Source organism: Pteropus medius, unplaced genomic scaffold (assembly GCF_902729225.1).
Source record: "Pteropus medius unplaced genomic scaffold, Ma_sr-lr_union100, whole genome shotgun sequence".
Classification (NCBI taxonomy): Eukaryota; Metazoa; Chordata; class Mammalia; order Chiroptera; family Pteropodidae; genus Pteropus; species Pteropus medius.
Genome location: NW_024352865.1, coordinates 1 through 18,096, shown reverse-complemented (window position 1 = coordinate 18,096; position 18,096 = coordinate 1). Strand labels below are relative to the sequence as shown.

At 50.9% G+C, this 18,096-nt stretch overlaps 6 protein-coding genes across 6 annotated transcripts; 2 read left to right on the top strand and 4 right to left on the bottom strand.

The window, feature by feature from the left end:
- Positions 1 to 3,714: 3,714 nt before the first annotated feature.
- On the bottom strand, positions 3,715 to 4,192 carry LOC120592535 (histone H2B type 1-C/E/F/G/I). Its single transcript, XM_039850279.1, has one exon. It carries the CDS (start codon positions 4,149 to 4,151, stop codon positions 3,771 to 3,773), a length of 381 nt encoding a protein of 126 aa, XP_039706213.1. The 5' UTR covers positions 4,152 to 4,192; the 3' UTR covers positions 3,715 to 3,770.
- A 938-nt stretch (positions 4,193 to 5,130) lies between these two features.
- On the top strand, positions 5,131 to 5,619 carry LOC120592534 (histone H3.1). Its single transcript, XM_039850278.1, has one exon. The coding sequence runs from the start codon at positions 5,159 to 5,161 to the stop codon at positions 5,567 to 5,569; it is 411 nt and encodes a 136-aa protein (XP_039706212.1). The 5' UTR covers positions 5,131 to 5,158; the 3' UTR covers positions 5,570 to 5,619.
- Positions 5,620 to 12,329: 6,710 nt separating this feature from the next.
- Positions 12,330 to 12,730, bottom strand: LOC120592536 (histone H4). The gene has a single exon (XM_039850280.1). It carries the CDS (start codon positions 12,689 to 12,691, stop codon positions 12,380 to 12,382), a length of 312 nt encoding a protein of 103 aa, XP_039706214.1. The 5' UTR covers positions 12,692 to 12,730; the 3' UTR covers positions 12,330 to 12,379.
- Positions 12,731 to 14,864: 2,134 nt separating this feature from the next.
- On the bottom strand, positions 14,865 to 15,366 carry LOC120592532 (histone H3.1). The gene has a single exon (XM_039850277.1). It carries the CDS (start codon positions 15,323 to 15,325, stop codon positions 14,915 to 14,917), a length of 411 nt encoding a protein of 136 aa, XP_039706211.1. The 5' UTR covers positions 15,326 to 15,366; the 3' UTR covers positions 14,865 to 14,914.
- Positions 15,367 to 15,696: 330 nt separating this feature from the next.
- On the bottom strand, positions 15,697 to 17,028 carry LOC120592530 (histone H2A type 1). The gene has a single exon (XM_039850275.1). The coding sequence runs from the start codon at positions 16,975 to 16,977 to the stop codon at positions 16,585 to 16,587; it is 393 nt and encodes a 130-aa protein (XP_039706209.1). The 5' UTR covers positions 16,978 to 17,028; the 3' UTR covers positions 15,697 to 16,584.
- Positions 17,029 to 17,212: 184 nt separating this feature from the next.
- On the top strand, positions 17,213 to 17,709 carry LOC120592531 (histone H2B type 1-N). The gene has a single exon (XM_039850276.1). It carries the CDS (start codon positions 17,273 to 17,275, stop codon positions 17,651 to 17,653), a length of 381 nt encoding a protein of 126 aa, XP_039706210.1. The 5' UTR covers positions 17,213 to 17,272; the 3' UTR covers positions 17,654 to 17,709.
- The last annotated feature ends 387 nt before the right edge of the window (positions 17,710 to 18,096 follow it).

Genomic DNA, 18,096 nt, shown 5'->3' with positions numbered 1-18,096 from the left:
GCGAGGCCTACCTGGTGGGGCTGTTCGAGGACACCAACCTGTGCGCCATCCACGCCAAGCGCGTCACCATCATGCCCAAGGACATCCAGCTGGCGCGCCGCATCCGCGGGGAGCGGGCCTGAGCTCCGCCACTGGCCGCTTGAAACCCAAAGGCTCTTTTCAGAGCCACCTACCGTGTCATTCGGAAGAGCTGTGCGCAGAGGGGTGTGATCTAGTTATTGCCAGGGAGTTGGCTTGCTGCAAAGAGCAGAAAGTTCACTGAGTTTGTACCATGTATGAAAAACAACATTGTCACTGAGGCAGAACTCGGGCCTACACGGATCAAGCTGAATAGGTAGTTGAACTTAGTGGGAGTTATCAGTGACCATTGAGACATCACCCCACTCCAGTACTACCCAGTCCTTAGTCCCTCTGGGCAGTGGAGCCTCCCCGGAGCCCTTGGGTCCTCCTAGGCCCCTGTCCTGGTAAACAAGGGGCTCGTGGCCAGCTAAGTGGCCCCGTCTGTATTAAAGGTGGAACCCAGGTCCGGGCAGGATGCCCACAGCCAGGCCTCCCCTTGACAACCCAGTTCATTGAGAGCCACTCACCTTTTTTCACAAAAAGCTGTAATTTACTCCATTCCTTGTACCAAGTTCTAACGCATCTTGAGAGTTTGAAGCTGTTTGGTTTGGGGCGTTGGAGATTTGTTTTCGTGGGTTTCTGGGTGAACCTGCCCGGCTTGTTTATCGGGAGGGAAATGAAGTTGCTGGCTTAGAGCTTTTCCACCGACATTTAAGCTCCGTCTCCTGCAGCTTCGTTCGCTGTGGGTTAGGCCCATGCCAAAGTTGCCCTAAGGCAGGAGCTTTGCTGGCTGGGGGAATGGGGTGTAAACTTAATTTGGGGTAGTCTGAGGGGTGCTCGCTTTTGGCAGCAGCCCGAGTGAATTGTTTCCTTGTGTTTTCGGTAGCTTGAAGGGAAGTGATCAAGTGAATCGGGTTATATGGGCCACAGGTTGTGAAAAGTGAGGTTCTTTACCCACAAATACTGAGTTTAGGGTGTGTGTTTTCTGTCTACCTCTCCCAGAGCGTCGGCCCTACGTGTCTGGGCACAGATCACTGAGGAGCTACTGCTAGCGGACATCTCCAACATTTGTTTTTTCCTAGTGAAGCCGTGTTGACTTCCCTGGGACATGTTTGTGCGTTTCCCACGGGACAACGATGGCTTTGTTTTGCTGATGGGTGATGATCATCAGGCTTCGTGGTGAGCTCGCTGGAGACAGAACCTAAGGCCGCCCTGAGTGCTGCCAGTCTGGACCCTGGTCAGTGTGGTTTACTCCAGTGGCTCGGGCATCCCAGCAGCTAAAATGCGGGTCTCGGGTCCCACCTCGGCCCACTCTACACCATTCAAGTCCCCTCAGGTGATTCTCACGAACACCAGGTTAAGAAGCTTATTTTTTTAAATGGCGGTTTTGGTCTCAGCAAGAAAAGCAACCTGTCTGCGGACTCTCACCAGGAGAAAGCATTCGCAAACTGAACATTTATTCGTGTCAGTGACTTCAGTGTTCTTAACACGATTGCCCATAATGAGGTGCCCCCGAGACGATTTGGTTTCATTACAGATTAGTGGTCTCCACGATGACTGCCCATTACGACGGGCACGTCTACTGAACTCGTGGAGAAAAATCCACCAAGATGAAAGTCGGGACCAAGGCAGACAGGATCGGAGCTCACGTGCCAGATTGTTGCACCTGGAATGTGTGTACAAAACAGTAGAATGTCACTGGATTTCAAATTCCGCCCGACCGTTGGGAGGCGTTGTCTTTGTGGACCTCCCTCCAGGCCGATGGCACGTTTCCTGTTGCGTGTTCTCGAGCCCCATGCTGCTGCCCACGGCTTCATCCGGACACCCAGTGCTGTCAAGCTCTGTTGTACTGTTTTATTTTCTTCCCCACTTAAGCAACTTTTTTTTTTGCCAGCATTTACAACTCATTTGTGTTGTACCAGGAAGGCCCACTGTCCTCCTGACGATGGGAGAAATCACCAATTTCTTTCCTGTCCAATTTATAGTGTTTCCAGGCACGAGCTGTGGCAGGGATTGCCACAGTTGTCCCTGAAATTGGTTTTCTTTCTTATTTAGTAATTAGACTTCACAAGCTTTCTTTGCAGCTAAACATGGCCATTATTTTTAGTCAATGGTACCATAGCAAAGGGGAAATTGTACCATGCTCAGGGTTTAAATAAACGGCGGGGTATTACTTTGCCCTTTTCTCCTTCCTTCAGAATAGAATGAAAACATCATAGCTGTAGCTGGACCCAACACCTGGGACCAGGGGGTAGACGGGGCGGATTAAGAATGACAACTAGGATGACGGGCCCAGTTGGGAGGTGAATACAATGGTAGTCTCCAAGTACAATGCGGGCAGGCCATCTTCAAGGTCATGAAACTAAGGCTCACATTCCAATGGAAGTTCCCTGAGATCCATGATTTATTTAATTTTGTTGAATTAATTTTAAGCTTATAGCAAGAAAGGGGAAAGAGATTGGTTCAGTTCACACATTTCAGATGGATCGCAAATAGGAGGTGCTCCACTGAGCCCTCGGGCCCACGTTCCTGCTTCTCCTCCCTCATCCCCTCCCTCCCTGACCACCTTTCTCCCTTCTTCACTGTGAATTTCTTCTCTGCTGAGAGGGTGGTTTTGAGGACCAGAGCCGATGAGTGAAGGGGCCTGGCAGATGACCTTGGACCTGGGTCTCTCCAGGGGGGCAAACGTGTCACCTCCAAATAACTTCAACCTACTGTCGACTATGGTCCGTAAAGAGAAATGTGAGCTCTGCGCGTTTTTGTGACTCTTCTCTTGCTGTCCCCTCTTCCCTGGCCATCGCTCCCTCTCCACCTTCCTCCTAGAACTGCCACTGGGAACGTGAGCATTTACGGCTAAGTCGATTAGCTTTTGGCAATGCTAACGTGACCTTACTGCCGCTGCTTCCCCTTCTGCTGGCTTAATCACCGTTTTCACATCCATTTTAGTTGACCCCTGTGAGGACCAATTGTGTCTATACCGCTCACTGGTCTTCTCTTAGTACTTGTCACTTTCTGAACTTAATCGACTCAATAAGTGAGTTCAGAGTCCTAGTCCTTCAACTCAACACTTCATCTAGGGAATAATCTCAGGCACACTCAGATTTAGAATACTCACCAACCCTGCACTAACTACGTGATCCAATGGAAAACCCCACACAGGTGAATTTAAAGCTCAATGTTACAGGTACTTGTATGCTTTTTACTTAACGTATTCTGAAAGATCTGCAGCTGAAGTAGTATTGATTCGCAGCCTCTTCAAGGGAGGCTGCCAAAGCCTGACTTCTCTGCTGCCTGACAGTAAAACAAGTATGGTACCCCAAACAAAACCTGCCTTGTCTACAAGGTGTTTCAGATTTTTCTACTTTCCCTTTGTAAATCCTATATCATAAATGGCTATTACTCACAGAACTAAAGTCTTGAGTCATTGTTCAACAAAGCTTTGTTCCAAAGCTCTGCTTCCAATCTCTTTCATTTATTAGGTAAATTTATCCTGCCCTCAGACATCCTATTGTATCTCCCCAACATGAGTGACTCAAAAACCAGTGCTTTGTTAAAAGAGATGCTTACTAGGCAGACATTTCCTCCCGACAATGTCTGCACAGCCTTTTGGCAACTGCAGTAGCACTCAGTACTACAGCTCTTCACGAAAAAAGGTGGGTGGCTCTGAAAAGAGCCTTTGGGGTCAGCGGCAAAGCCGCTCGGGAGCGCGTCTACTTGGAGCTGGTGTACTTGGTGACGGCCTTGGTGCCCTCGGACACGGCGTGCTTGGCCAGCTCCCCGGGCAGCAGCAGGCGCACGGCCGTCTGGATCTCCCGCGACGTGATGGTCGAGCGCTTGTTGTAATGCGCCAGGCGCGACGCCTCGCCCGCGATGCGCTCGAAGATGTCGTTGACGAACGAGTTCATGATGCCCATGGCCTTGGACGAGATGCCGGTGTCGGGGTGCACCTGCTTCAGCACCTTGTACACGTACACCGAGTAGCTCTCCTTGCGGCTGCGCTTGCGCTTCTTGCCGTCCTTCTTCTGCGCCTTGGTCACCGCCTTCTTGGAGCCCTTCTTCGGGGCGGGCGCCGACTTGGCTGGCTCAGGCATGTCTGAAAACACTGACAGGAAACTAACAGTGGCTGTTTTCTGCTCCGCTGGCCTATATTTGTAGGGCTTCTATGCAAATCAGGTGAAGTCAAACTCATCCCCCGATTGGATAAAATCAGGCAGTAGAAACGTTTTATGCTAACAAGGTGACTTCAATTCTATCTTTTGATTGGCTGTTGGTTAGGAAGCAACCCTGGATTCTTTTCTCTTCCCTTAGAAGTTTCGTTTTGAAAACAGTGCAAAAAATTAAATTAAAATCAATAGTGCGTGTATGTCAACCTTGTGTCTCACTAGATCAAGATCTAAAGGAATTAAGCTTGATAAAAAAAAAACTTGTTATTATATAATTCCTCACCAAATTAGTTGCCGGATTGCTAATTCTAAGAAAATATAGATTATCTACTTTGTAAGTGTGTTCAAATTATGCCATTGACATTACCTCTTTGGTCTCATCAAGGCCGACAATATTTAAGCTTTTTTTAAAATCAAAAACCCGTCACATTTCTGTTCTCTGGGAACGGAGTCTTCGTCAGGGACGCAGTGTTCGTTGTTGGGTTAGACATTATGAAATAGTGTGCTTGCAGTGGCAAAATAAGGCTTTTCTTCAAAGTCAGAAGCTTTGATTAAGGGAGGAAAATGGCCTGGATTCATTATATTCAAACACGGAGCTTTTGAAAAGGTCGAGGAACCTCCATTTTCGTCTCTTCCCAAACTTAATCCCAATCAAGGAGGTTAAGGAAATTAACAAGGAGATTAAACAAAACCAGTCAAGGACTCCGTGAACCGTGTAAAACACAGGGTGGGTTCCGGGTGCAAAACACTGGGAAGATAACAGGACGTTGCCGGAGACCGCGGTTTCTAAACTGGTAGCAGGTGGCCAATCACAAGGCTTATTGATTCAGGGCGCGAAATTTGAAGACTCGGACCAATCAGGAGAAGGGGGCCGTTATAAAAAGGGCAAGAGCCGCTATAGTCTCAGTTGACCAAGCCGCTTGCAATCTGTTGTTATGGCTCGCACCAAGCAGACGGCCCGCAAGTCCACGGGCGGGAAGGCCCCGCGCAAACAGCTGGCCACCAAGGCGGCCCGCAAGAGCGCGCCGGCCACCGGCGGCGTCAAGAAGCCGCACCGCTACCGGCCCGGCACGGTGGCGCTGCGCGAGATCCGCCGCTACCAGAAGTCCACGGAGCTGCTGATCCGCAAGCTGCCCTTCCAGCGCCTGGTGCGCGAGATCGCGCAGGACTTCAAGACCGACCTGCGCTTCCAGAGCTCGGCCGTCATGGCGCTGCAGGAGGCGTGCGAGGCCTACCTGGTGGGGCTGTTCGAGGACACCAACCTGTGCGCCATCCACGCCAAGCGCGTCACCATCATGCCCAAGGACATCCAGCTGGCGCGCCGCATCCGCGGGGAGCGGGCCTGAGCTCCGCCCCTGGCAGCTTGAAACCCAAAGGCTCTTTTCAGAGCCACCTACCGTGTCATTCGAAAGAGCCGTGCGCACAGGCCCGTAATCTGCCCCCTAAGCAATGTCAGGGCAGAGGCGGAGTGGCACTGCTTGCCCACCGGCCTCCACTCTCCACCGCGTGCCCCCTAAGCCCAGCCCCATCCTTCTCTGGGCAGCGGGCGCATGTCCCTCTCTGCAGAGTCCCTGCTGCATCTTCAGACGGTCTTATCTCAGTCTCAACCCCACGGCGCGCCCCTGTGCCGTCAGTGGTCCCGCTTGGGCAGACCCCGACTGCACCAATTAATGGCCTTTGCTGGAAGCCTTGAATCTGCATGCAGCAAGTCAGCTCACTGCATCAAAGAACCTGAAACTCCCTGCAGATTCTATCTGCACCCTGAGTGAGAAACTTGTCATTGTTACGAAGGCAGAACTCAGGCCTTGCACAGATCAAAGTAAATAATCTCTTGTTTGCTGGACATCCTCCAGATCCATTGTCCACTCTCCCCCACCGAAGGCCGAGTCCTGAGACGCCCTGGGCACTGCAGGGTCTCTGGGTTCAGCCGGCTCCGGCCTGGGGACTGGTGAACACTGGAGACTCCGACTAATGACGAGCTCTGCTAGGAAGGGAAACCCAGGTCCCCGCAGGGACCACACCGCCCGCCCTTCCCAGCAGCTTATTCTACTGCAGACTCTGCTGCAGCGAATCCGCAGCTACAGATGTCAGAGGTCAGATTCAGAAACTCCAGGGACAATTCAGTGAGTGGTTTTGAACCTTGAAGCGAACTTGCCAGTGACAGTGGCAGCACTATGTGATTTCTATGTGACAAATGAAACGGTCTGTAGGGAGATAAAGCTCCCCAAATTCAAAAGAGTGCATGGTTTATCTCGGGAGGCCTGCTTGCATAAAAAGGAAAAGGCTGGTTCTGTGGAATTCCAGGAAGAAGATTAAGTATAGATAAAGGGAGTGTCGAAGGGAGTGTCCATTGTACCTTGCTCTTCAGGATGTTACTTTAATTATGTTATCTTGGGATACCAAAAGGAACAGATTATGTATAAAAAGAAGGATAAGAAATAAACTCGGAGGGACAGTTGTGAGATCTGTTCTCCCTCCTGCACCCTGTCTGTCTGCTCTTTTTTCTCAGTCCCCGTTCCCCCATTCAGGTACCCGGTTTGACTTGGTCTGCTGGCTTCCGACAACGGTCCTCCGGCTCCCAGTCTTCATAGCACCTTTGTGTCTACAAAAAATGTCACGTCGAGTGGAAGGCAGGAATTACAAGTAAAACAAACCAAAACTGGGAGTAGGGGAGGCGGAAAGAAAGAACCCCTTAACTTGGAAGTTCTTAACAGCTTTATTTGAAATAGCCACAAAGTGGCCACAATGTATCCCTTCCCCCGTGACAAGTGGTCACAAACCCAGCAATAGAAAAGGAAGGCTATTGATACATGTAATAACTTGGCTCAGGGGCATAATACTTAGTGGGGAAAAACAGGCCAATCTCAAAGGTTACATATTGTAGTATTCCGTTTATGTAGCATTCTGAAAATGACACGCCGGAGATGGATCACGTGTTAGTGAGGGCCCTAGGACCTTGCTCGGAGTCTATGGCTTGCTCAACTAATTAACGGTATTTTTAAAAGAGCAGGGTTTTTTGTTGTTGTTGTTGTTGTTTGTTTGTTTTTGCTTTTTTTTCTGGCTGTTCTCGTGGTGACGTATCCACCTGGACATTATTTGGTTCATTTATGTTGGTACGTGACTTTGGAGATATTGCTGACTCTATCTCAAAAGTAAATTGAGTTTTGAAACTTGTAATCTCAAATTTTCTGATGAGGTCCTTTGTTAAATTAATCCATTAATCCACTAATCAGGACGGTGTGACTGGCACATCAAGAGCATGTTAAGGAGGGGAAAAAAAAGGAAAACAGGTTCCAAATGTCAGCGGTGCTAACAGCATGGGCTACACACCGAGCCTCCGTCCCTAATCTAATCGCATTTTCAACCTCTCCCAGAAATGTATTCTTAATCGACAAGTCTGGACTTTTCTGATCAAGCATCAGTAATTCGTCACCTGGGCCCTGTCCACCCTGTGGAAAGAGGCGATCTGCATGATAAAACCCTTCCCATTCTCTTGCCCCGAAGCGAAGACATCCAGGCCTAAGAATCATCCTTTCTGTCCTTTTGTTAACAGCTCCCTCGCCCCGCCCTGGTTCCTATGGAAACTTTCCATTTCCTATAGACCCTCAGAAGCTCTTCTAGTTGCTAAATGCAAAATGGCCCGATTCATGAATCACTTAATAAAAAAGACAATTAGATCTTTGAGTCTACTTGGGTTAGTTTTTTTTTTTTTAAATAATACAAATTATCTCTTAATTTAAACATTTACATCTTCATGCCCTGTGTATTAGCTCAGCCATAGTTTTTAAAATAATGTGAAAGTCCTGGAATGATCACACTTTTATTTCTGGCATTTGCATGAAATCCCTTTGCCTAGCATTAGAGTTTATGGCAGCCTTGCTTGAATTCCATGCACCAGTCCCAGGAAAGGACAGTCACCTCTCCACTCTGTGTCCTACATGACAGGGCATTAGCCCCTGGCAATGTACATTCTGTCCCTCTGCTATCCTTCGTGATTTAAATGTGTGTGCTGGATTTAAATTAACACCTGTACATACTGGTGTTATGTTGGAAATGTTTTAAAGTCTTTCCACGTGCTTTAGTCCTGTCTGTATCATAAACATTTCGTTTTTAAACACACAAGACTGTTAAGGGTGGAAAATTTTCAAGTGAGCCAACTAGCTAACTCAGCTACAGGGAAGAAATATCTTTAGATACCAGAAGTTGTCCTACTTGCTTGTGTGTGGTTTAGCAGGTGTATTGTATAAGATATGAAGATGGCCAATGTCTGCTTCTGTGATCCATTTACTTGTTAATTAAGGGTGTTGTTCCGGGCAAAGATATGCTAACAGCCAACTTCCACTTCTGTGATCTGAGGGCTTGTTCGGGAGACACCAGGATATGGTCTTAAGCTTTATCAGCTCCTCTGAAAGCTCGGGGCTGATCTCTAGCCCTGCGTGGCAGAGAGTCAGTCGCCGGCTAATAAAGGCTCATAATTAATCTCAATTGGCTCGGTGGGTCTCAGAATCGTTCGCGCCATAACAAGACCTGGGCGATAGGAATTTATGTCAACAAACCAGGTGCCCTCATTTTGCTGACAATAACTCACTCATCAACAAGTATTTACTGTTTTTATGGACAAGGCCACTAACACTCAGATGAATAACATCCCCATCACATCTGGAGAGCAGCCGCTCACAGATTGCAAGCCCTAAGCCTGGTTGGGTCGCTTGACTATATATTTGCCAATTCTTGTTTCTTGGGATCTGGGCTCGTTCAATTCTAGCGTGGGAATGATCCGAAAGAATCCACAGGATGGATAGATCCCTAACACGCACACAAAGGAGGTGATGTTTTTTCTGTACATGCGCGACACTCCTGATTAGAATTTCGTGTTTTCAAAAAGAGGAAAACTTCCTACGCCGCGTTGCCAGGATCGGCGACTCAGTGAGGTTTCCACGGTTTTCTGTTCTTTGCCTTCACCAAGGGCCGCATCCTCCGCAGCTTTGGAGGCTGATTCGCCCATTTCCATCAACCTAATCTTTTCTCCATCAAAGGCCCTTTTAATGGTTGCCCACTCTTTTCCAGGGACCAGCTCACACTTTCCACTGGGTCCACAGAAGCGCATTAAACCAACCACCGTAATGAAAATGTTCCAAGCAAGACAAACTTTGATAAAAAGTCATTTTATGGTGGAAAGCCTAGGAACAGGTAACACGGATCATTGCATGACATTTGGCCTTCGGAGGAGAGTCTGGTGTGGAGGGTTCCACTTCTGTGCTGCTCTTTTATTGGGGGATTTTTAGAGGAGACAGCTCTAAGGTACAGTTAGTTGTGCATTATTAAGCTAATGCTCAAAGCAACCCTAAGGGACAGAAATTAATTAGTATTACATCAATTTAAGACATACAAGGAATTTGTCTGTGCCCACACCAGTGCGGCTGAGGTGCGAGGCCAGGAGCCTACCCCCAAGGACCATGCAATGCTTCTTTTCTGAGGAGGGGCCGCTGGCAGGAAACAGTGCGTTCCTCGGTCCCTTCCTGAGGCTGTGGTGAGACAGTACCTTGACGCCCAGGTAGTCTTTGTAGAGGAGTCAAATTTTACCTACTCTCCGAGCTTCTTGCTTGGGCCTGAGAATCACATGGACATAAGACTGAGGGGAAACAGTATAGGCCACCCCCAAATGTGCCACTTTGGCATGTGAATTATTTTGAGCTGAAGGCATTCAGGGGGCAGCCTATCAGGAAAAACTTTTACCTCTCCCTTAACTGCTAAAACGATTTAGATAGAGGGTCTGGCCTAGAAAGAGATCTGTAAGCAGAGATAACATTGATCTGAATGACCTACCTGCAGGGCGGGGCAGACACCTGATTACCGAATATCTGCTCTTCTCATCTTCCTGCAGACCGAGCTCCTCTTTGGAGTCCCAGGCCCCATCCCATTCCCTAGCTCAAGATGGCATACAAGTCTGAAGTGCCTGCCTGCCTTTGGGTCTCATATTTTAAGGTGTTCTTGTATGTACCAAATTAAAATCCTTTTTCTTCTATTAATCTGTCTTGTGTAAATGTAATTAGTAGACTAGCCAAAGAGCCCAGAGGGGAAGAAGAGAAATTTCTTCTGCCCCAACAAGACAGATTAACAGGAGAAAAGCATGCGACTGCCTTTGCTAGAACTCCAACATGATACGGGCATCCTCGTAAGGACATAATGACACCCGTGAGTCACTCAGATCTGATTGCAGTGGGGCTGGAAGAACGCAGGTAGAGGCACATCGGGGACCCGTGGTCACGATGACATTGCTCATGGGACTTGAAGGAGAGGCAAAATTTTCTCTACCCTTTTAGGATCTCCAGTCGGGCCCGAGAATTAAGCTGATATAAGACAAATCACCAGAGAAAAGCATCCACATTTTACTTAATTTTTTACACGTGCAGGGGAGTCGTCACAAAACAGTGAAGACCCAAAACAAGGCTGGGCCTAAGTGCTTCCATACTGGGTGGAATGGAGTAGTAACTGTGAAGTCGTGGCTAAAATATACGGGGAGACCGAAGGAAGGTGAACGAGGTCTGCCTGGTTGTTTCTCGGCTGCCATTCCACATCTCTGGTTACAACATTCCTCTCTTCCTGGTAGAGGGATGGCACCTTTCTCATGGGATAATTACCTGCTTTCGGGTAAGGCCGGAGCCCCATTTTTCAACCTGCTGTATGACGACTGCCTTTAACTGAGAACAAGCCTCATGCCAAAGTGGCATGTTCGGGAGTGGCAGGTTCTGCTCCATCCCGGGTGCGTGGAGGACACCTCACCCCTTAGAAGACACTCTCGAAGGGCTGGTGCTCAGGGAAGATCTATGAAGTGACGAGAAGGGACCACTAGCCATAGTTCACTGAGGACCAGGAAGAGTCACGGGACCCAGAACAATCAGGGAGAACACAGGATGTGGGCCAGGAAGGCGCCGCGAACCCCTGACGACGTCGATTAGGCAGGATCAATAAACAGTGAGATGGAGCGGAGATCCAATTTTAGTATGATTTCAGAATGGCAATTAGTAGGTCACTGGTAACCATGGCAAAGGCATTTGTTAGTGACTGGAGCAGAAGTTATGTAATCGTGAAGCCGGACTCCAGATTACTCAAGCCTGGGAGATTTGGTGAGATGGGAAGGATCTGGTCGTCAGCAGGCATGCGGATTCAGTGAGGAGGGACCACGATATATTTACATGGGGAAAGAGCCCGCGGAAAGAATTAAGACTTTAAGTTGGGCTATCATGATGGCTGCAGTAGGACACGCAGCTAACTTATTGTCCAATCAAATAAGATATTGATAGTGGAAGGGGCCTCCATTAACTATCCTAAGACGGAGCAGGTAGACTGGAGCTGTTCCCGGTAAACTGGGGTGAGTTTTCACTCTGGGTTTAAGTGGCAAATGCAAGTCCTCAGGTAGGGGAAAGATTTAGGGCGCAGGTGGCAGAGTGAGCCCGGATGGCCTAAAGGCCACTTCTGCCTGGTGGGTAAATAGAGAGGTCAGTTTGCAGTCAGGGTCACAGGTGGGGAGGTTATAGGTTGAACACGTGAAGGAACGTTTAAGATAAAATATCAAAATTTTGGAAATAAAACAGTAGGATGATCGATGACCCGTGTGCCAGAGTCCCCCGTCTGGGTAAGGCATGAAGAGTTAAATGTCTCCCCCACACCTGAGCCGTCCATCCACAGGTGTGTGTAGCATTTCCCGCGGGAGGGAGGCCGGCGTGCAGGCCGGGGCGCCCTCTGCCGGCCGCGGGGAGATGGGCGCCCGGACGCCTCCGGGAAGGCGCGTTGTCCTGCAATTGGAACGAGGACACCGGTGAGACCACTCGGTAACGTCCGGGCTGGAAAACTTGCCGTCGCAAAGGCGACTCGCCCCGGGCGGTTCGCGAGCAGCAGCTTCGGAACGCGCGAGGACCCGCCGTGTCCCCGGGGCGCGTTCACCCGCCATCGTCGGCGGTGGCCGCCGACTGGAAAACGGCCCAAAGCCAAGGTCGCCAGACCTGGCAAAGAAACGGCATTTTCGCTAACGGTGAGCATTGCAGCAGGCGTCGCCTCCCGGGCCGGTCGTGAGTTCACAGCCCTTCGCGTGACCAGGTGGGTGGCCCTGAGAAGGGCCTTTGGTTTCGCTGCAGAAAGCGAGTCGGGGTTCAGACTCAGCCCCCGAAGCCGTAGAGCGTGCGGCCCTGGCGCTTGAGCGCGTAGACCACGTCCATGGCCGTGACCGTCTTGCGCTTGGCGTGCTCCGTGTAGGTGACGGCGTCCCGAATCACGTTCTCCAGGAAGACCTTGAGCACCCCGCGGGTCTCCTCGTAGATGAGCCCGGAGATGCGCTTGACGCCGCCGCGCCGCGCCAGGCGCCGGATGGCGGGCTTGGTGATGCCCTGGATGTTGTCGCGCAGCACCTTGCGGTGGCGCTTGGCTCCCCCCTTGCCGAGCCCCTTCCCGCCTTTGCCGCGACCAGACATGGCGAAAGGTGAGTCTGTCTGAAGTCTAACCTCGCGCAGGCCTCTGACGCCTCTTAAGTAGCAATGGGGCGGACCTCGTTTGAAACTGAAAGACCAGAAAACGCGGAAAACCGCCCCGAGTCCCCGCCCCTGGGTTCTTGGGCCTCAAGGAAACGCCGCGGTGTAGAAAGACTTTTTGGTATTTAGAAAATGAGAAATTCCAATCAGGAGTCTATTCATCTCGCATATATTCTTGGATTATTCCCACGGGGGGATTGAAGAAGCCCAGATCCCAGGAAACAGGAATTGGCAAATATATAGTCAACCAACTCAACCAGGTTTAGGATTTAGAATCTGAGCGGCTGCTCTGGAGCTGCAACTGGGCTGTTTCTTGGAGTGTCAGTGGCTTGATCTGTAAAAGGGATAAATACTTGTTGATGATTGAGTTATTGTCAGCAAAATGAGGGCATCTAGTCTGTTGACATAAATTCCTATCGCCCAGATCTTGTGTGTTTAAAAACTAAATGTTTACAATACAGACAGGACAAGGCACACGGAAAGATTTCAACACATTTCCAACACAGTGCCAGTATGTACAGTGTGCTTTAATGTAAATCCAGCACACACATTTAAATCACGAAGGATAGCAGAGGGACAGAATGTACATTGCCGGGGGCTAATGCCCTGTCATGTAGGACACAGAGTGGAGAGGTGACTGTCCTTTCCTGGGACTGGTGCATGCAATTCAAGCAAGGCTGCCATAAACTCTAATGCTAGGCAAAGGGATTTCATGCAAGCGTCAGAAATAAAAGTGTGATCATTCCAGGACTTTCACATTATTTTAAAAAATGTTGCTGTGGTAGTACACAGGGCATGAAGATATATGATGTCCTTAGAATGCAATAGAATGTTCAAATTAAGAGATGATTTTTACTGTTTAGGAAAACAAACAAACAAACAAACCTGACCTGAGTAGACTCCAAGTTCTAATTGTCTTCATGAAGCGATTCATGAATCGGGCCGCTTCGCATTTCACAACGAGAAGGGCCTTTGATGGGCTGTAGGAAATGGAAGTTTTTGTAGGAACAGGGTGAGGCGAGGGTGCTTCGAACAAAAACGAAGAAATTGGGCCTGGACATCGCTTTTTGGGTGGCGGAGGAAGAGAGGGGAAGGGACATATCATAGGATTCCAAGTAATCTGCTAAGCGCTTCCAAGAACATGCTTTTGACCATGTCTGTGTTAGTTTTCATCCCCCACCCCACCTCCATTTTTGGATTGTTTTATTTGTAATTCCTGCTTTCCACCTCAACATGACACTTTTTTTTTGTAAAGTTACAAAGGGGCTATGAGGACCGGGAGCCGCAGGATCGTTTCATTCGTCACATACAAATCACACAGTGCTGCTACTGTCTCTGGCAAGTTTGCTTCAAGGTTCAAAACCACCGCACTGAGCCTTCCCAGGTGTTTCTGAATCTGACTTCTGACTTCTGTAACTGAGGATTCTCTACAGCAGAGTCTGCAGTCGAATGAGCGGCTGGGAAGGGCGGGCGGTGCGGGGACCTGGGTTTCCCTTCCTAGCAGAGCTCGTCATTAGTCGGAGTCTCCAGTGTTCACCAGTCCCCGGGCCGGGAGCTCCCGTCGCTGGCGTAGGCCGGAGCCGGCTGAACCCAGAGACCCTGCAGTGCCCAGGGCGTCTCAGGACTCGGCCTTCGGTGGGGGGGAGTGGACAATGGATCTGGAGGATGTCCAGCAAACAAGAGATTATTTACTTTGATCTCTGCAAGGCCCGAGTTCTGCCTTCGTAACAATGACAAGTTTCTCACTCAGGGTGCAGATAGAATCTGCAGTGAGTTTCAGGTTCTTTGATGCAGTGAGCTCTGACTTGCTGCATGCAGATTCAAGGCTTCCAGTCCAGGCCATTAATTGGTGCAGTCGGGGTCTGCCCAAGCGGGACCACTGACGGCACAGGGGCGCGCCGTGGGATTGAGACTGAGTTAAAGACCATCTGAAGATGCAGCAGTGACTCGAGAGAGGGACATGTGCCCGCTGCCCAGAGAAGGATGGGGCTGTGCTTAGGGGGCACGCGGTGGACAGTGGAGGGCGGTGGGCAAGCAGTGCCACTCCGCCTCTGCCCTGACATTGCTTAGGGGGCAGATTACGGGCCTGTGCGCACGGCTCTTCCGAATGACATCGTAGGTGGCTCTGAAAAGAGCCTTTGGGTTTCAAGCTGCCAGGGGCGGAGCTCAGGCCCGCTCCCCGCGGATGCGGCGCGCCAGCTGGATGTCCTTGGGCATGATGGTGACGCGCTTGGCGTGGATGGCGCACAGGTTGGTGTCCTCGAACAGCCCCACCAGGTAGGCCTCGCACGCCTCCTGCAGCGCCATGACGGCCGAGCTCTGGAAGCGCAGGTCGGTCTTGAAGTCCTGCGCGATCTCGCGCACCAGGCGCTGGAAGGGCAGCTTGCGGATCAGCAGCTCCGTGGACTTCTGGTAGCGGCGGATCTCGCGCAGCGCCACCGTGCCGGGCCGGTAGCGGTGCGGCTTCTTGACGCCGCCGGTGGCCGGCGCGCTCTTGCGGGCCGCCTTGGTGGCCAGCTGCTTGCGCGGGGCCTTCCCGCCCGTGGACTTGCGCGCCGTCTGCTTCGTGCGAGCCATCGCGACCTCCCGAGAGCACAGGCCGATGCGGGCCGGAGGGCGCCCCGCCACCCGTATATATCACGCGAGCCCCGCTCTGATTGGACTCGGCGTCTGTCCCGCACGGCTCGCGGGGCACCGATTGGGAGCGGCGGCCGCTTTCCGGTCGCGTGACCTCCGGGCCTTCAGACCGAAGTCGGCTTCTTCCTCCACCCGCCCCCTCAACCGCCGCTGTTTCAACCCTCTCTGGCCTCTACCGACTCAGGCCGTTTCTGGGCAGAATAGAACATCAGTTACTGCAGGGGTCTACCTTAACTGCAGCGATAGATCTTAATTGCTGAATAAATTTTTAATTTTGGGCATTCGAAACTGGTTTTCTTTTGATCGATTTGAAAAGGCGCGCGCAAGACGTGATTGGCTAAGAGACTTTTTTTTTTTTTTAGCTTCATTCAAGTTTGGGAAGCCTAAGTTCAAGTCAATTGCTTCACTTCTCTAAGCTTAGATTTTTTAAAATCTGTTTTTCCAGATTTTCTAAATGCACCAAAACTCTGATGTAATTTCACTTAATGTTGGAACTACATGAACATGAACTTTCACTCACAGCGTCCTCGTGGCAAAGCCCTCCCACTGGGTTTCACAATTTACTGGGTTTCTGTGAAATGGGGTTAAAAACCCCGACTTGTAAATGGTACAAGATCACCGTGCCTCTTCGAAGTCCTGCTGAAGCCCGTTAGGCTCGGCCTGAAAGACACGACCGGGGACAAGCAGTGATGCGTTCCTGCTTACCAGGGGTGAGGGCCCCGCAGAGTGGGAGACGGGCGGATTACAGGCGGCGAGTCCACTTAAAATACAAAACAAATTCTCTCAACACCGCACAGCCTGGAGGGTGGTTTTATTGCTTTGTGGGGCACTAACTCGATTTGCATCTAAATGTCTACCTTTGACCAAGCTTTGTTCTCCACTTCATCTTTTCCTCACATTAACCCTGAGGCCAGCTGCACTGATTGCCCTAAGTACCTGTGAAACAAAGTATCTCTGTGACCGTTTCAATTGGCCGATGGTAACTTTCATGTTTGTGGTAACTTTCAAATTAAGGGGCAGTTTCGCGTTATGGAGTGTTGAAGTGCTGACACCTACCGGCCAACTGGGGTAAAGGCAGTTTGCAACCAGAGACTTAAATTAGGAACACGCAGCCCTTTTAGTGAAAACGTGGGTGGCTCTGAAAAGAGCCTTTGGTTTGAACTCGGCTTGCTCGAGCTGCGGCAGACAGAGGCAGGCGCCTACTTGCCCTTGGCCTTGTGGTGGCTCTCGGTCTTCTTGGGCAGCAGCACGGCCTGGATGTTGGGCAGCACGCCGCCCTGCGCGATCGTCACCTTGCCCAGCAGCTTGTTGAGCTCCTCGTCGTTGCGGATGGCCAGCTGCAGGTGGCGCGGGATGATGCGCGTCTTCTTGTTGTCGCGCGCCGCGTTGCCCGCCAGCTCCAGGATCTCGGCCGTCAGGTACTCCAGCACGGCCGCCAGGTACACGGGCGCGCCGGCGCCCACCCGCTCGGCGTAGTTGCCCTTGCGCAGCAGGCGGTGCACGCGGCCCACGGGGAACTGCAGCCCGGCCCGCGACGAGCGCGTCTTGGCCTTGGCGCGCGCCTTGCCGCCCTGCTTCCCGCGTCCCGACATAGCAGCTAACTCCTGTAGGACAGGAGAAACTGGACAGTTGAATTGCACTTTGTAGAATGAAGAAATCTTTTTATAGATAGTGTAGGAATGTGGCAGTGACGGCACTGATTGGTTGAAATGTTGTCTGTCCAATAGGAAAGAGAAATGTGACAGTGTACTGATCATCCAATCAGAAGGGAGAAGTCTTCATCGTTCATTTACACTGAGGAGCATATATAAGCGAATGGGCTCTGCAGCCTTCACACTGATTGTGGTGAAAGTACTACTAGCAATTCTACAAGTTGTAGGAGAAGCCATGCCTGAACCTTCCAAGTCGGCGCCCGCCCCGAAGAAGGGCTCCAAGAAGGCGGTGACCAAGGCGCAGAAGAAGGACGGCAAGAAGCGCAAGCGCAGCCGCAAGGAGAGCTACTCGGTGTACGTGTACAAGGTGCTGAAGCAGGTGCACCCCGACACCGGCATCTCGTCCAAGGCCATGGGCATCATGAACTCGTTCGTGAACGACATCTTCGAGCGCATCGCGGGCGAGGCGTCGCGCCTGGCGCATTACAACAAGCGCTCGACCATCACGTCGCGGGAGATCCAGACGGCCGTGCGCCTGCTGCTGCCCGGGGAGCTGGCCAAGCACGCCGTGTCCGAGGGCACCAAGGCCGTCACCAAGTACACCAGCTCCAAGTAGACGCGTTCCTGAGCGGCTTTGCCGCTGACCCCAAAGGCTCTTTTCAGAGCCACCCACGTTTTCTGGGGAGAGCTGTACCTGACGTTTGTGCGTGGCGACCCTGTATGTCAGCTATTGATGTAAGTTGTGTCTTAAGAGTTCTTAATCGTATTTGAGACATTCTCTGAGCCGTTATGCGGCCTGGAGGTATCTTGGCTTTAATTGCAATACTGCTGTGGTCGCTTCCCAGGAGACATCTATTTCACAACTCTATTAATCCACCTTCCATGTGTCCTAAGCCTCTAAGCGCTCATCAAACCACACTTTCCCTGCCTCTGCTTCTTTCTGAAGGAGACTGGAATTCAAAGGAGCTAAAGGATTTCAAGAGAAGGGCCCTCTGGGTGAGCCAGGCTGCCCTTGAGAAGGCTGCTGGTGCCGCCAAGGGCTGGTGGGGGCGCCTCTTC

What these genes read in the sequence shown, in the direction of transcription:
- LOC120592535 (XM_039850279.1), bottom strand. Translation starts at nt 4,151, where the DNA reads ATGCCTGAGCCAGCCAAGTCGGCGCCCGCCCCGAAGAAGGGCTCCAAG.
- LOC120592534 (XM_039850278.1), top strand. Translation starts at nt 5,159, where the DNA reads ATGGCTCGCACCAAGCAGACGGCCCGCAAGTCCACGGGCGGGAAGGCC.
- LOC120592536 (XM_039850280.1), bottom strand. Translation starts at nt 12,691, where the DNA reads ATGTCTGGTCGCGGCAAAGGCGGGAAGGGGCTCGGCAAGGGGGGAGCC.
- LOC120592532 (XM_039850277.1), bottom strand. Translation starts at nt 15,325, where the DNA reads ATGGCTCGCACGAAGCAGACGGCGCGCAAGTCCACGGGCGGGAAGGCC.
- LOC120592530 (XM_039850275.1), bottom strand. Translation starts at nt 16,977, where the DNA reads ATGTCGGGACGCGGGAAGCAGGGCGGCAAGGCGCGCGCCAAGGCCAAG.
- LOC120592531 (XM_039850276.1), top strand. Translation starts at nt 17,273, where the DNA reads ATGCCTGAACCTTCCAAGTCGGCGCCCGCCCCGAAGAAGGGCTCCAAG.